This window comes from Urocampus carinirostris, chromosome 10, assembly GCF_059441175.1.
Source record: "Urocampus carinirostris isolate Australia breed hairy pipefish chromosome 10, RoL_Ucar_1.0, whole genome shotgun sequence".
Classification (NCBI taxonomy): domain Eukaryota; kingdom Metazoa; phylum Chordata; class Actinopteri; order Syngnathiformes; family Syngnathidae; genus Urocampus; species Urocampus carinirostris.
The window spans coordinates 31,550,364-31,567,382 of NC_142358.1; the positions used below are offsets into that span (position 1 = coordinate 31,550,364).

At 39.1% G+C, this 17,019-nt stretch overlaps 1 protein-coding gene across 1 annotated transcript in view; it reads left to right on the forward strand.

The window, feature by feature from the left end:
* serpini1 (serpin peptidase inhibitor, clade I (neuroserpin), member 1) overlaps positions 1-13,950 on the forward strand; it is a 38,451-nt gene extending 24,501 nt beyond the window's left edge. Inside the window, exons 3-9 of the mRNA XM_088345785.1 lie at positions 625-855; positions 929-1,123; positions 5,588-5,792; positions 8,535-8,632; positions 9,022-9,108; positions 10,163-10,252; positions 13,461-13,950. Of these exons, the coding sequence (XP_088201911.1) occupies positions 625-855; positions 929-1,123; positions 5,588-5,792; positions 8,535-8,632; positions 9,022-9,108; positions 10,163-10,252; positions 13,461-13,537 (983 nt within the window). The 3' untranslated portion in view covers positions 13,538-13,950. The remainder of the gene's footprint in view (positions 1-624; positions 856-928; positions 1,124-5,587; positions 5,793-8,534; positions 8,633-9,021; positions 9,109-10,162; positions 10,253-13,460) is intronic.
* The last annotated feature ends 3,069 nt before the right edge of the window (positions 13,951-17,019 follow it).

The window sequence follows — 17,019 nt, forward strand, 5'->3', positions numbered from 1 at the left end:
GCATTAGTTTCAAAAGTGCTTTTATTTGGAAGAGTTGTTGGGGCTGGCTTGGGACGTCGGCGCTTGTCGGTCGTCAGCCTCTTCGGGCGGAATGGCAGCTCCGTGACGAGTGGACGGTAGGTACAACTGAGCGGGTAAGTCGATGGCCGGGATGGGATAGTAGGTCGCAAAACGTGGAACGGAAACAGGTCAAAAATGGAAGGCAGGCATGAATCAGGTAAGAGGAGTCGTGGGTACCTTGTAGTCTGGAGAAACACTCAGGGATACAAAGAGTATACCCGGACGTCCATCTCTGGACGCAGACCGCTTAAGTGGAGAACGTCAGCCAATCAGGAAGTGCGCTCCAGCGCGCCAAACGATTGCCCCACGTGACTTCATTTAGGCAATCACGACAAGATTGGCAGGAGAATTACAATAATCTGTGGTCTGTGCAGCCCTTTGAGACTCTTTGTGATTAAGGGCTATATAAATAACAATAACTTGACTTGGCTTGAGGAATCGGCAAAACCATCTACAAGGTAGTGCTCTGAGACTGGCTTAAGTTCTTTCCTAGTATAATAATAATAGCAGTTTTCCTTATGCATCCCATAACATTTGTTGATGAGCAAACTTGTATTCCCCTAGGTGCAGACTTCTCCTTGCTCCAGAACCTGACGGCGTCATTATCTGAGGACAACACCCAGTATACCGTCCGCTTGGCCAACAGTCTCTTCCTTCAGGAGGGTATCCCTGTCAACCCTGAGTTCCTGCTTCTGATCAAGAGTTTTTTTAAAGCCGGTATCCAAACCGTTGACTTCAGTCAATCAGCAGCTGTCGCCGAGCATATCAACAAATGGGTGGAGAATCATACTGAAGGTAAGTAAGAAGATGTCACAGTTATACTCATTTCACCTCACCTAACCGTGCTCTGTAACCAAATTGCTTGCAGGTAAGATCTGTGATCTTCTTTCTACCGAGGACTTCAGCAGTGTTGTTCGTCTGGCAATGGTCAATGCCATCTACTTCAGAGGCTCCTGGAAAAGCCAGTTCAGGCCAGAAAACACAAGGACTTTCTCTTTCAGCAGAGATGATGGTTCTGAAGTCCAGACGCTCATGATGTACCAGCAGGGAGACTTCTACTATGGTAGTCTATGCAACCCAGCTTTTTATTTTTCTATATCTGGCGTGTCAAACTCATTTTAGCTCGGGTGCCATTAAATTAAAGATAAAGGAAGAAAGAGAGATGGAGAGAGAGAGAGAGAAAGAGAGAGAGAAAGAGAGAGAGAGAGAGAGAGAGAGAGAGGGGAGTAAAAGTGAGACATAGAATGAGAGAGAGAGGGGAAGAGAGGAAGAGAAAGAGAGCAAGAGAAGGATTGATAGATAGAGAGCTATAGAGAAAGCGAAAGATACAGAAGGAGAAATAGCAAGAGAGAGATAAAGAAAAATAAAGAGAGGGAGAGAGATAAATACAAAAAGGGAGAGAGAGAAAAAGAGGGAGAAAGGGAGAGAGAGAGAAAAAAGGGAAAGGGGAACATATAGAGAAAATTAAGAGAGAGAAAAAGACACAAAGAGAAAAAGAGAAGAAAATGAGAGAAAAGAAAGAGAAAGAGAAAGAGAGTGAAAGAGAGACTGAAAGAGAAAGACTAAATGTTTAAAAAAAGAGAGAAAAGAGAAGGAAAAGCATGAGAGAGAAAAAAAGATATAGAGAGGAAAATCAAAAAATTGTGAGGGCTAAAAACCACAATGAAGAACACAAACTAAGTACATTTTAATTGACCGAACAGCACCATTTTTTTTCTCAATTTTGTATTTTGTGGGGCACCCGTACCGGCAAGATTTTGGACAATCATGTAATTTCGCTGTAAGTAAGCTTCATGAGATGTAAAAAAAAAAGTGTAAATTTCTAATCCTACAAGTAAAAAATTCAAATTTATATGATATTTCATATAAATCAATATTAATACGCAGATAGGTGCCTTGCATGGCTGACTCCGCTATCGCTGCGTGAGAGTGTGTGTGTAAATGGGTAAGTGTGAAGTCCATTGGAAAGCACTTTGGAAGGTGTTTAGTGACTTGAAAAGCTCTATATAAATGCAGACCATTTACTTTTTTTTTCTGTTTTTCTTTCGATAATTTTTTCATGAATGAAATGTTTTACTACCTTGAGATGCTAAATAGTGCACACTGGCCCTTTAATATTTTGTCATCTGATGTGCTGGCACAAGAAATTACATCAACCTGTCACTGCATCACTTCTGAAGTTATTTTTGGTGCAGTGAGATTGCGCACTTGTGAACGTTCTCAGGCAGCTCAACGTGATGCATGGCTCAAAGGCGAGTGTATGTGTGCGAAATAGGTTAAATGTCTCTGAAATGAGATGTTTGCATACTATGTATGGAGTGTACCATCAAGCATTTGTGCTAAGGGCACCAAAATGGCTAGCAACGGCCCTGGTTACAGTACACTGTACAGCAACATCCAGTGGTTGACTAATACACAATATCCATTTTCAATGAGAAACATCATCAGCCAGTAAAAGCAGAATGAGTTTGCTGCAGCTGTTTACCGTAAATTCCGGACTATCGAGCACACCTGATTATAAGCTGCACCCACCACATTTTAATAGGAAAACCGATTTTGTACTTACACAAGCCGCACCTGTATATAAGCCGCATGCGCCCACATTAAAAAATGTAACACAAACATAAAATTAACCCAAACCCGACTTCAAGTCCCGCAATTGAAACTAAATGTCCTTCATTAAAGTACACAGTCCTAAAATCACAGCCGGCAAGATGAACGGAAAATGATACCGGTACTTAAGGTTTGATGCAGACCTGCAGAGTCCGGGTCCCATTGAAAGTAATCCAAGGAAAAAAGTGTATATTTCCAAAGGTAAGGGTGGGAAAAATATATATCCACTATTGTCCGCCGCGTCCACAAACAGGTCTCACCTTTACCCCACTTCCCGTCACCCCACGTTTGTTCCGCCCCTCCGTTTTCATTTGCCTGTGCAAAACATATCAGAATAAGTGTCTAAAATAAATACAAATACATACATTACAAAAATATACAGTTGCAAATACATATTATACATGGGTTACACATATTTACAAAGAAAGACGGTACACCGAGAGAGTTTTCAAAGCTTTAATAATAATATAACTTTCATCCCAAACGGTGCCTGTGACAGGGCAGTTAATGGTAGCAACACGCTAGCAACACGCTCGCAACACAGTAACCGGGTCTGGTAAAAAAAACATACCGTACTTGTAAAAATCACGGTAAACCGTCCTCATCTTCCTCCTTAGAACTAAGCCATCAAAGTCGTGTTCCTCAGTGTCGGAGAGAAACTTTTTCATATACTGACCTTTTGTACTCGAGCGCCGCTGGCGGCCGTTAGAAAAATTACATAAATTGGCCGCATCACTGAATAAGCCGCGGGGTTGAAAGTTTGGGAAAAAAAGTAGCAGCTTATAGTTCGAAATTTACGGTCGTTGTATTTTTATTTTTTTATTTTTTTGCAGACAACTTCACGAATCGGAAGCTTTTTTTCAAAGGCAAAATGGTTTAAGTCCTCCATTTGCTGCATGAATGCTTTTTAATCAGACTTTAAGCGGCTTCACAAGCCGTAATCAATAGTGTCGTTCAACGTGCCCAAAGAAGTGTTCATCTGTGTTCCTCTGGAGGGAAACCCACAAGCCGAGTTAAGAAGGATGCAACATGAGGGTTCGTGTATCTGTTTGTTAGCGTGGCTTAGCTTTAAATACCGCCAGTGACGTGCAGTGCGGTCGGTGCCTGGTGAGGCACAGTCCGATTTACAAATAAATGAATCAAATTTGTCATTTGATTGCAATGGCAGGCCGTGCATTCGACACCTAGGCCTAGAGGTTAGGGATCAACCGATAACGGATTTTCAGGGACGGTACTGATTAATAGTATAAAGAGGAGGCCGATAATCGATATTTGGAGCCGATGTTTATTTGCCGTAAAGGCTGGCGTAATAAATGTTTATATAATGCCAAAAGAAACACATCATTTTTGTTCTAAATTCAAATAAAACTCGGAATGCTCTCTGAAACCCTTTACAACAAATAAATAGGAATTTCAACACAACTAAAATTAATAATATTGCACTTATAACAATAAATAACAGTGCAGGAAACAATATTGGGTTAGCGGCAACTCGTATAAGGGTACATAGACCGAGGAGATCTTTTCTTCCTCATGCCATGAGGCTCTTTAACTCCACCCGGCGGAGTAAAGGCCCACATTAAACCACACCCCCCATTGCATATTACCGTATTTTTATTGCAGTGTGTATTCTGTGTAGCACTATCTAGATACTCTATATAACACGCTACATTGGGTATTAACACGTCACATTGGGTATTGTATTATTTTTGCTTTATTATTGTTTTGTTCTCCAGCGCAGGGATGCTGCTGGAAGTGTGAATTTCCCTGCGGGGATGATTAAAGTATCTATCTATCTATCTATCTATCTATCTATCTATCTATCTATCTATCTATAAGAACTTATATAGATCCCTGAAACTTTTACAGTAAATTAGAATTTCATCACAACATGATTTATCTTTCACTTAAAACAAAAACTAACAGAGCAGGAAATAAAATAAGGCCTAACAGCATCAAGGTTCATAAAACTTAAACTGGGGTAGTTATAGCAAAGGTCCCTGCTCAGCGCGGATATACATGTTAGGGTTAATATTTTCGTAGGTTAACCCCAAGTGATCAATAAGAGAGGCAAAATGTAGTTTTAGAATTTATTAACTGCGCAGTGGTAGACGAATTCAAAAAAGTTTTAGCGTCTCACACAGTTCACGTGGTGCAACCGGCTTTTATAAAAAAACGTGCGCATGCGCAGAAAGTATCGATGACGTCACACATACGTTTACGTTTGAAAGTTCGCACATGCGTAGTAATGACAAACGACGTCATATCCTTCGGTTCAAAAATAGTTACAAAGCAGAAAACGAGTTGTAATATAAGTCAAGCACATCAGGATTATTTGTAACATAGAAGACAGAGAAATACACAATTAAATAAAAACGATTAGACTTGACAATACAACACCTCATTTTTTTGACAAAGTCTATGTTAAACAAGACTGCTCATGTGAACAGACTAGAAGAAGAATGGAGAAGGGTGGATAATAATCATTTTTTAAAACTCAGTGAAAGAGAAGCTCAGCTCAACCCAGTCGGGCTTTGGCTCAGCCTTAAGATCTTGCATCTAGACTGGAAGTGGTGGACAAAACCTTTTCCTGCTTGTAAAAGGCTTGCTCGCTTTGGAGTTTTCCGACCATCCATTTATCCATTTTCCGCAGCGCTTATCCTCACTAGGGTCGCAGGTGGTGCTGGATCCCATCCCAGCTATCTTCAGGCAGTGAGCAGGGTATCATAGTTTGTGAAACTGGTGACGTTCTCCAACGCCCACTAGCAGGCGCTCAGACGCCCATCCGTACTCTCATTGGCTAAACCAACAGCTTCCTCGCAGAGTGATGACTGATGAAAATGTCATATTTCAATGCCCCCCCTGACTGCACATCACTGTTTCATGCAGATTATTTTACCTCCTCTCCCCTCAGGTGAGTTCAGTGACGGCTCCCAGGAAGCCGGCGGCGTCTACCAGGTCTTAGAGATGCCATACGAAGGGGACGACATGTCCATGACGATCGTCTTACCCCGGCAAGAAGTGCCGTTGGCTTCTCTGGAGCCGATTATCAAGGCGCCTTTGCTGGAGGAATGGGCCAATAATGTTAAAAAGCAGAAGGTGGAAGTCTATTTGCCCCGGTAAGAACTTCTTAAAAATCCTTTATTATGTTGAATGTTTTTATACAGCAATTTGGTTTGATATAAATTGGTCTTGAAAACAGTTTGCAAGTAATAAACCCAAACATTACACCCCAAAATTTTGTAGAGTATCCCCTGTTTTTTTAATAAACCTTTTTGTATTTGACTTACAGACACTCATTAAATACTTACTCGAGTTTCTAATCCATACCTTGGGTCAGCACCATGTTTGATTGGCGTCTTACTGCTTGATGTGGTACTGGTTGTTATCTGCATTCGACAACAGTGCCATCTAGTGGTCAAATATTGCACACTGGGACTTTAAATTGATATAACATAGGGATGACGAACAAGTTTGACACAAAGAGCCGAAATTTTTAACTGTGCGAGACAAAGAGCCACACCATGCACTGACCTGCCATGACGGACAGACACACACACAAACACACACAATTAAAAACATATTACTTCCCATAACACACTCCTCTCCTTCCAATACAACAAGTATTGTTCTTGTGTTGATTTCAAAGAAAGTGTCCACCCTCAAAACACACAAATAAACTAAACATGAAACAAGGCAAAGAGCAACAGTGTATAGAAAATATGATGAGGCAAAGATCCGCATTTTTATTGGCCAAGAGCTGCATGCGGCTCTAGATCCGCGTGTTCGCCACCCCTGATATAACATGTAAAATTGAATCATAATAATAATTTAATTTAAGAAATGGTAAAAGCATTTATATAAATATATTATTTTGCTTTCATTCTTAAAATAATATAGATCTACCACAAAAATACTACTACAGTACTACTAGAAAGATTCTACAAACTACTAAGATACTGCTTTGGAAATAGATCTATTATACTTCTACTGAAATACTAAAACAATAACAATACATAAAACTATAATATTTAATCTCGTGGTTATCACATTCGCCTAACATATATTATTACAAAAATACTACTACAAGAGGTTTACAACAAAAATACTGCAAATTATTCCCTATAGCGATATATTACAAAAATACTACAAAAATAAAACTACTTTAAAACTGTACTACAAAAATACTACAGAAATACTACAGATAAACAACACACATTTTTAAAAGAAAATACTACAAAATAAAACTACAGTAATACTCTAAAAATACTATAATCATAAAACTACTGTAATAATATAAAAATACTAAGAAATACTACAGACATTCAACAAAAAATCTACTTTCAAAATACAACAAAAATACTTCAGAAATACTAAAAAAAATACAGTACTTCAATGAAAATCAAACTTCAGAAGAAAAAAACTACAGTAATAAAATAATCGGCAAACAAAGTACTTAAAACAGGGATCTAATATATTATTTTGCTCTAATTGGTGGTCGTTTCAAAACAAATTTGATAAAACTAATCTATTTAAAAAGAAGTATAAGATGTCACATGCGGCCCCCGACTCCACATCCTTGCCCACCCTTGGAGTAGAACATGGAATGAGTTCTAGTAGCTATGCAAATGAACAAGTAATAAGGGGCCCCAAATCTAATTTTGCTTTGGCCCTCATGAAAGCTTGGGCCAGTCCTGATTATGAGTACCACTGTACATTTTATCTGTGCTATTCGTGGTTTATGGTATAATCTCATGAGGGTTTTACTACTTCCTAAAGTTGCAACCAGTGTTCCCTCTAAGCTGCGTGCGTGCACAATTGCGCACTGCTCGCACAATTGCGCACTGCCCTTACATTCTCAGCGCACAAGAAATTCTAGCCAGCGCACAAAAATGAGGGCTCAAAATTACTAATTAAGAAACGACTTAAGTCAAAGTTACAGTGCATGAAGGTAAAAATACACGGGTTCCCCTGACGTTGTGTTCTAAATGCGGTATTTTGAAGTCAAGGTCGAATTAGAACGAAGTTGAGTAAAGTCAGTAGAGTTTTTCGAGAACCGGCTTCTTCGGCTCGGCTCACCAAAAGGCTCCTAAACGGCTCTTCAGGTTGTTTTTGCTTCTTTAATCCCAACATGACCAAATATTATGTAAAATTATGCACAAAATGACTTAAAGGAAGGGGGGAATCGAACAAAAAAGAAAAAAAATACCAAAATGAAAAAGTAGTGAAAAGCTGAGAAAAAAATAAACAAAAGGAAGAGAAAAAAAAGGAGAAAAATTTAGAAAAAAGCCAGAAAAAAAAGAAAAGAAAGTAATGTAGGAAAAAATTAAATAGAGAACAAAAAGAAAAAAGTAACAGTAAAATAAACACAATGAGATTTTTTTAAAGGAATTTAAAAAAGGAATAAAAAACACGGAAAAAAGAAGTTTGTGTTGCATTCAAATAATTTCCAATTATATCAAGTGAATCTTGTTGCCAACATTGTACTTCCACTAAAAATGTGATTAAACTCAATAAGCCCCCAAAAATGTTAATATTATTCGACAAAATATGTCAGGAAATAAAAAGAAATGGATATCTTGTGAAAGAATTGTAAGAACAAACGACGGTTATAGGCTGTACAACCCTTGCAATAGTACATGAGTCAATTAATTCAAAAGAGAAAAATCATTTTTCATTGCCGGAAACTCAGCAAGATGTAACTTGATGTCAAGTTTTGGACATGTTTGATAATTAATTATCTTGCCACACTTGGGATTATGGTTGCTCACTGTTGTTTCAAGCGTTGCTCACCGACTTTGTGTGAACGCTCAGACCCGTGGAAAATTACAGGGATCATTGGTTACAACTGTATCATTCAGGTTTAAAGTGGAGCAGAAAATGGACCTTAAAGAAACTCTGCAGGAGCTAGGAATCAAAAGCATTTTCACAAAGGAGGCCGATTTCTCGGCGATGACGGGTGAGTCACTTTACGAACATTTTGATGCACGTCTAATATAATCATGTCGGAATCAAATCAGTGCGGTTGCTATAGCCGCAAAGTGAATCTGTATGCAAAGTTGCTTCGTTACTTTTGCCGATTTACCTCACTGAAGTCGCCTCCAGTACTTGCTTAGGTAACCAAGGTAACCGCCATCGAGTGGGTCGTTTGAAATTGTCGCATTCCTGCAAAAATAGATTTGGTGAGAAAAATGAACGTATATGTAACCATAGAGAAATGATTGCATGTACCAGCAGCCACACAAGTATTACTGTGGATGTCTTTGTTGTTTTTCTGCAGTTTGTTTGATAGATGTTGGCTGCAAAAGCAAGTCATGTTTTCATTTTGTTTTTGTGTGATGATTTTAGGTGGGAAGGGGCTTTATATTGGCCCAGCAGTGCAGCAAGCCTATTTGGAGGTGACGGAGGAGGGAGCAGAGGGAGCAGTCGGATCAGGTGAAAAAAATTACCGTACTTTTTGGTCTATAAGCGCACCCGATTATAATGCCTGACATAAAAAAATATTCATTTTTTTAATATATATAGAATAGAATAGAATAGAATATGCCTTTATTGTCATTGTTACAACATGGGATATGCTGTGACAACGAAATTGGACGACTCCAGTTCCACATTTACAGTGAGGATAAGGAAACAAAGAGATAAAGGAACAAAGAACTAACTAACTGTCTAAGGCATATACAGTAAGGCACATTATGCTGCTATTGAGTTTTTGTGGGGCAGCACGGCGGCACAGTGGTTAGCGCGTGTGCGGCACAGTTCTGAGGTCATGAGATCGAACCTTCCTGTTTTGAATGAGTTTGCATGTTCTCCCCCTGCTTGCATGGGTTTCCTCCGGACACTCTGGTTTTCCTCCCACATTCCAAAAACATGCATGTCAAGTTAATTGGCCGGTCCAAATTGTCCCTAGTTGTGAATGAGCGAGTGAGTTGTCTGTCTCTGTGTGCCCTGTGACTGGCTGGCAACCGGTTCAGGGTGTCCCCTGCCCACTGCCCAAGGATAGCTGGGATGGGCTCCATCAACCCCGTGACCCTACTGAGGATAAGCGGTGCAGATCATGAATGAATGAATGAATGAATGCGTTTTTGTGGTACCATGTCTGCACTTTTACTTTTATTGTGTATATTGGGTTATCTATGGGTATTGGCTTATTATCTATATTTGTGCCAAGTTGATTTTAATTCAGTTATATACAAACTCTGGGTCACGACAATAGTTGCTGGTTTACATATCGACCAGATGAGTCTACAGGTCTATTTAGCCACAGTATTGTAGCGAATCTGGGAGGTAGATAAATTATTCTAACAAACAATTTATTGACCAATCGAATTATAGAGCCGAGTGGTGGCTCCTTCCATAAAATTCTAAATGTCAACCTAAAATTGATGAAAAGTATGTTTTACTCAATTGTAAGTCACTGTTACGTTTGTTTAATTTCCACTAAAACTTTCGATGCCATCACTAAGGATTTTCCTTGTCTGTCTCACAGGAATGATTGCCCAGACCAGGAATCTGGTCCTGTACCCACAAGTCATGGCGGATCACCCTTTCTTCTTCATCATCAGGAATCGGAGAACAGGTACATTGCAGTCAGTGAACTGATGTGACATTCTGTTCCCTATTTTTGTGTGCACTTTATATTTTTAGTTCCGCACACAAAATTTATATTAACCACAACTATGAACAAACCATAGAATTTGCTTGCACCACAAATTAGCCCTGATTTTACCTGGTTTGAAGTCTACACAAGTATTTTCAACCAGTGTGCCATGAGACCTTGTTTAGTGTGCTGCAGCGAATTGAGTTTTATTTTTGAAAAAAAAAAAAAAAAAACATGCCAGTGTTTTATATCTTTGCTTTCTTCCAGTGATCAACCGAGTAACTGTAACGTTCATACAAGAGTAGGTGGCAGCAGATTAATATTCTGTTTTTAATTTTATATAGCCATCATCTGATGGCATGCCCGCTCGGTGATTAGCCCACAGCCCTGCAGTGTAAAGGTCCAGGGTTCAATTCCAGCTAGTTCAGAGTTTGTATGTTCTCCCCGTGTCTGCGTTGGTTTCTTCCAGGCATTCCGGGTTCCTCCCAAATTCCAAAATGTCAGGTTGATTGGCCAGTTAAAATTGTACCTAGTTGTGAGTAAGTGAGTTGTCTGTCTCTCTGTGCTCTGCGACTGGCCGACAACCAGTTCAGGGTGTCCCCTGCCCATTGCCCGAAGATGGCTGGGATGGGTTCCAGCACCCCCTACAATCTTACTGAGGATAAGCGGTGCAGAAAATAGGTGGACGGATACCCATTATTTACTCATTCGGTAGTACAGGCAATTTTATTTAATAACTCACTTTGTATGGTCAAGCTGTTTAAGATTGCACAACAAAAAAGTCAGATAATGTAAAAAATAGAAAACAAGGAAAAAAATAAATGAATAGAATAACTAAACGAAAAACAGAAATAAAAGAATAAAAAAGACTAAACTTTTTTTTTCTTTCTTATATCAACACATTAACACTGAAAAACAAAGGATATATAATCAAATACAAATCAAATAATCAAAAACACAAAAAAAAAGAAAAAGAAAAATTATATTGACCAATCGTAAGCGAAATAAGGTGTCTCGGAGGGAACCAGCTGTTGATTGGTGGGTAGCCGCCTCTTTTGGTTCACTTCCAAGAGCCCGTTTATAGAGACATTTCGTTTGCAAACGACAGGTGCTGTCAAATACAGTATAGGGCTCACATTTTTGCCAATCAGCCCTCATTCACATTTTCTTTTAGCGCATTAGTAAATACTATATCCGTAATGGATGTCTAACTACATGGTAATCGCTATTTTGAATGGTGACATAATCCGAAAAGACGTGACGTAAACAACTCGGAGCAGAGCGGAAAATGGCGTCAGGTGTTGGGGGCTGCCAGTGTTGGTATTTTGCAGCCCAAGTAATGCGCAGATTTTGACCGGCAGTAAGGGTAACGGCGTTGTAACAGCGGAAAGAATAATTATTTAGATTACCGTATTTTTCGCACTATAAGGCGCACCGGGTTAAAAGGCGCACCCCGAAAAAATAGTTTTTGGTCCTATATTTTCCATAGATAAGGCGCACCGGATTATAAGGCGCTACAATGGGAACGTCGACAAAACAGTCAGGTAGTTCAGTCAAACTTATTACCCCCTTAACATTCCGAAAGCTTGCAAAGAAGCAAACACATGTCTCAGACATGTACGGAAACAGTGTCTGTACGATGTCACTCAAATGCATCATTCCAAATATCATTCAGAAGGTTAAAGTCTTGGGATTCAAGAAATGCCAACCATTCCTTAGTTTCTATTATCTTTTTCGCTCACAACTTTACTGTGCATATGACAATAAACACTTGGAATTGAGTTTAATTTAAAAATAGATATCACAGAAACATTGACATCAGTCTGAAACAAGATACTGGGAAAATATATAGCCGGAGTAGCTCACCGAAGTCGTTGTGTTCAATAATAATGTGCAACCATGGTCCTCTTATATCCGTGAGTGTAGTAAATCCAGGAGAGTAAAATATTAACAAATACAGTACAGAATAGTAAAATACTGTTTTCTCTATGCCGTCAACCCAACATGCTATACACATTCATCTTTTTCGGCCAATTGCAGGCTTTGTTTTGCCCCTTTAGCCTATGCAAGCCTGTAAATGATAAAAAGGATCCGCCCTCTTTACCTCCGAATAACTTTAGCCAATAGTGATCGATTCAACTGATGATTGACACATCTTTTTTGGCCAATTGCAGGCTTTGTTTTGCCCCTTTAGCCTATGCGAGCCTGTAAATGATAAAAAGGATCCGCCCCCTTTACCTCCGAATAACTTTAGCCAATAATGATCGATTCAAATGCTGATTGACACATTGGTTAGCCAATGAAACGCCGGTATATAAATCCCAGCATTCACCGGAGACTACTTGGCGTTCGGGGGAAAATCTAGTCGGCGGCTGCTTGCATTAGTTGCAAGACTTTGCGATTTAATATTGATCCATATATAAGGCGCACTGTATTATAAGGCGCATGGTCAGCTTTTGAAAAAAATAAAAGCTTTTAGGTGCGCCTTATAGTGCGGAAAATACGGTACATCGTTACTGAAAAAAGAAACTTTTCATAAGATTTGTAATGGGGTTTTTTTTCCGGTCAGGACATTTTGTTGGTTTTGCGCGCAAAATTGGCTTGTATTTAGTTAAAAAAAAAATGGCATTCCTACTGCCTTGCCAGGTTTGTTTGTTTTTGTTTCTTGACATGGGTAGACCGGCTAAACAGAATTACAATTTTACTGATTCTTGTTATTATTTTCTTATTGTGCTGAATATTTTAAAAAGTAAAATAGCACAGATATTGCTCCACTGACATGCTTGCTGTTTTTTAGTGTAATCTTTCCTAAAATAAACAAGATAAGAATATAGTCAAACTTGAAAAACAGGTTAAAAATATGATAAACGATAAAACTGAAGCAATCCTATTTGTCAAAATAAATAATGCGCATTACTTCCTGAGCCATGCTGATCTCAAATGATAAAAAAAAAATGTCAATTTGGTCACCATGATAATTTGATCTCCAAAAAAAAAAAAAATCGAAAACTATATTGAATAATTTTTCAAACATTTGACCCCAGGGTATTTTAATAAATAGAAGTAAACATTGGCTCAATAAAGGCTGAGAAACACTGGGGACATGTAATAAAGGTGACCCAGTTTTACTTTTCTATCAAAATATTGTAAAAGCATCATATTCATATGTGTACATTTGTTTCTACAGGGACTATCCTCTTCATGGGCAGAGTCCTGACCCCTGAAATCATGGACCCTACCGACCAAGGCTACGATTCCATGTAACCCCCTACCGAGATGTCACTCATTCTCAGCCAATCAGATTAATCTCACCTCTTATATCATCACATGCAGTTGTATTTGATAAAGATACTAAGTATTGTGCTACACTCTATATTGAAAAAAGTGTGTTTTGATACGGAATGCTCTATAGATGTAGACAGGATGCGGGTTGGATTGTAAATATTCTCTAGTTAAGCTATGGAGAGTATTCTACGCAAGTACACATGATATTCATGCAGGATCATGTTTAGTTAGTCTGCTTTATACATGCAAACACAATCTATATTTGATTTTTAACACACTAATATTACTGTATACCTTGTGTTGCCCCGTTATATTTAACACTGTTATAATGTATATTTATATTTGGTATTTATTGTAAAACACACAACTGTTGGGAGAATTGCTTTAAATTGGTTTTAGCCTAGATGGTAGTGGTAGTGTGCCCGCTTTGAGACTGGGAGGTCGCTGGTTCGCGCCTCGGCCGAGACATACCTAATTGGTATAATGGCGGCGCCCTCTGTTGGCTGCGGCTGCATCGACTCGCTACAACGGGTCAGGTGTATCGACATTTCGTTCTGTGTACATTGTTACAAAGAATGACAATACAAAGGAAATTATTATTATTATTATTATTATTTGATTTTGAATCTAATACGGTGGTTAGACCAGCAGATGGTGCTCACGATTTCGCACACAAATTAGCTCCCAAAATAGCCTCTTTTTGTTGTAGTATTTATCATGAAGGAAGCAATACGACAACATATTGTATTTTAGCTTTTAATTATTAGCCCAGAGGAAAAATATACAGAAATACCAATAAAGAATACAATGTGGTATGAGTCTAAACAAACTATGATTTATTTACATAGTTAGGAAAATCAAATCAACAGAAAGAACAGATATTGTTCATATAAGAACTAGTGGTTTTAAAGAGGGAAGGGGTGGGGGATTTCATAAGGGTTGAAAGTATTGATCAATAAGCCCGGTTTTAAGGTAATCAACTCATTTAAATGATCAGGAGTTATTTCATAGCGTGTTGGAATTAAGTATTTGTAACCAGTACCAAGACATTTTGTCGCAAAATTATTTTCTTGCAAACAGTGGTTAGCTGGAACATCATGTGAGACCCCCTCCGCCACAGAAAATCTCTTTATCGATTTGTTGACTTTATCGTGATTTTTTTAGATGATCGAGAGAGAGAGAGAGAGAGAGAGAGAGATGAACAAACCTAGCCTCGTGGCTGGAATACGCCAGGCCTGGTCGCAAAGGGGCCAAGGCGTTGGAGCTTAACCTTTATTTGTCCCCATTGTCCAAATGGGTAAAGGCCAGCCAGGCCCCACCTTTGAGCCGCAGTCCTGGCAGCAAATGTGAAGTAAAGAGGAAGAGCAGGCGTTTGCACCTGTCTTTTTAAATACTGATGATGTCATCAGTCAGCAGAGGCGTGTCTCGTGACCGGTTGGAGTTCCTGTTGATGCTTTTCAAGATAAAGTTATTAGTTGATCGGTTCATTTATGCGAAATTTAATTTGGACACGCAATGAAATAAATCTGTGGCATGAAACATGACACACATATGCAAATCCTTAATCGTTTTATTATGAATTAGCACTTTGAGGTTTCAAATCGTTATTACACCACCAGGAAGTCTGGTCACTTCATATAGATGAATGGGCCCTGCTGTGCGTGCTCTTGTGTGTACTTTGGGGAAAAAGTATAGGTCTTGTGGATAAATTGTGGGTCTTTTGAGGTTATTCCTCATTCATGGCAGAGTTTGTGGTTGGCAACAACTAGGGGCAATTTTATTTGTGGCAGTGTAGTCCTCTACACAATCACCAGTCTAAGTAGCTCCCATCAGGCCATAATTACGTTTTGTTGTAGTTTCTTTAGATTTTTTGCACAATAGTGTAATTCCGTTTAAAACGCAAATTTTGCAAGAAAAGACATCAAAGACAGTATATACATCGTAGATTTAGCGAAGACTGCAAGCATGTCCTTCGTCTTTATTCATAGAACAAGGACGCCAGCGCAGGCGACAGACACAACCTGAGATTATCAATAGCAATAAAAAACAAAATATTGCTTGAAAAAAACAAAACAAATTTCTTCTTCTGGTGACGAAATGGACGAAAACCCCAAACTAGATGGGTTTTGTTTTTGTTTTTCTCCCGAAAAAAATTATTCGATTTCTTGGACAAATGGAAGGCAGGCTAACCCAGACCTAGATTCCAAGAAATACTGGGAGGAAAATAGATTATTCCTTTGACCTTGACTGTGGACTCATGAACTTGAAAAAAAGAGCGATAACCATGGATTTGGGATTCCCTTAATTAAAAAAACATCGGAATTGTGTTTTCTTTGCTTATTTGACGAAGCTTTTTGTGCTTTTATGCTTATTTCTTGAACCTTCTTGTCATTCATTTGAATTATTGAAGATGATTTATTGATGGTCATCAAGCTGAAATAGGAATAAAACAGTGTTAGTAAACCAAGAATAACCAAGTGTAAGTTTTCTTATTTATCACCTCATACCAAATTAGAGTATTATTTTACCATAATTTATGCTCAATGTTGTCTATTGTCTTGTTCATTGTTTATTAAATTGCTGGCTTTTGTTCAAACCCACAACTCGTCCAGTAGCTTTTCTTTCTCTTTCTAACAGTATTAAAATTGTCTAGTTTTGTTTTTTCTGTCCATTGGGACTCACACAGTCACCGGGTGGAGATATTTGTTTTTCCAAGCAATGTTTTGTAAACAATTTCTATCGATTATCTTAGGTCTTGTTCTGAAGTGCCTGATCTCCCCACAGCGAATATTGAGGATGTCACGGTTGCCATGGCGCCCAATTGGCCCCGACCGTGTGGCGCCCGCCGCAGCTTGTTGACAGATTGGCTCCCTGTCAGTATTTAAACTCTGTCCTGTTAAGTCCCCTTTTGTCGGTCCGTCTGCGAATCTCTGTTTTTACGCGGCAAGCCCTTTTTCGCCTGTCCTGTTGTTTGTTCCTGTTTGTCTCCCGTTACGATCTGTTTTGATCTAGACCACGTCTGCTCTCCCGTCCCGGATTACGACCTGTTTTGATCTCGACCACGTCTGTTCTCCCGCCCCGAATAACAATCAGTTTTTTATCTCGACCACATCAACTCCCCTCTCCTGGCTTTCGACTTGTTTCCGATCCCGATCACATTTTTGCTCGTCTATCCCGGCTACTGACTCGTTTTTTCCTTTCCCGACTCTGCCATCGCTCGCCACGGAAGTCCCACTTCCGCGTTCAGAGCGACCTGTCCCCGCGACCAGTGATCACCGGATTGTGTGTACAATCCTTTCCCTTCTTCCCAATAAAACTGTGAGAAATGTTACGCGAGTGGGTCCTGTTTCTGCTCTGGTCATGACAGAGGACATGATATATTTTCTTGCTATGATGTCTACGATGTCTTTGATCTTTTCTTAAAAAAAATGTTGAAACCGGGAATAAAAAAATCATTGTTC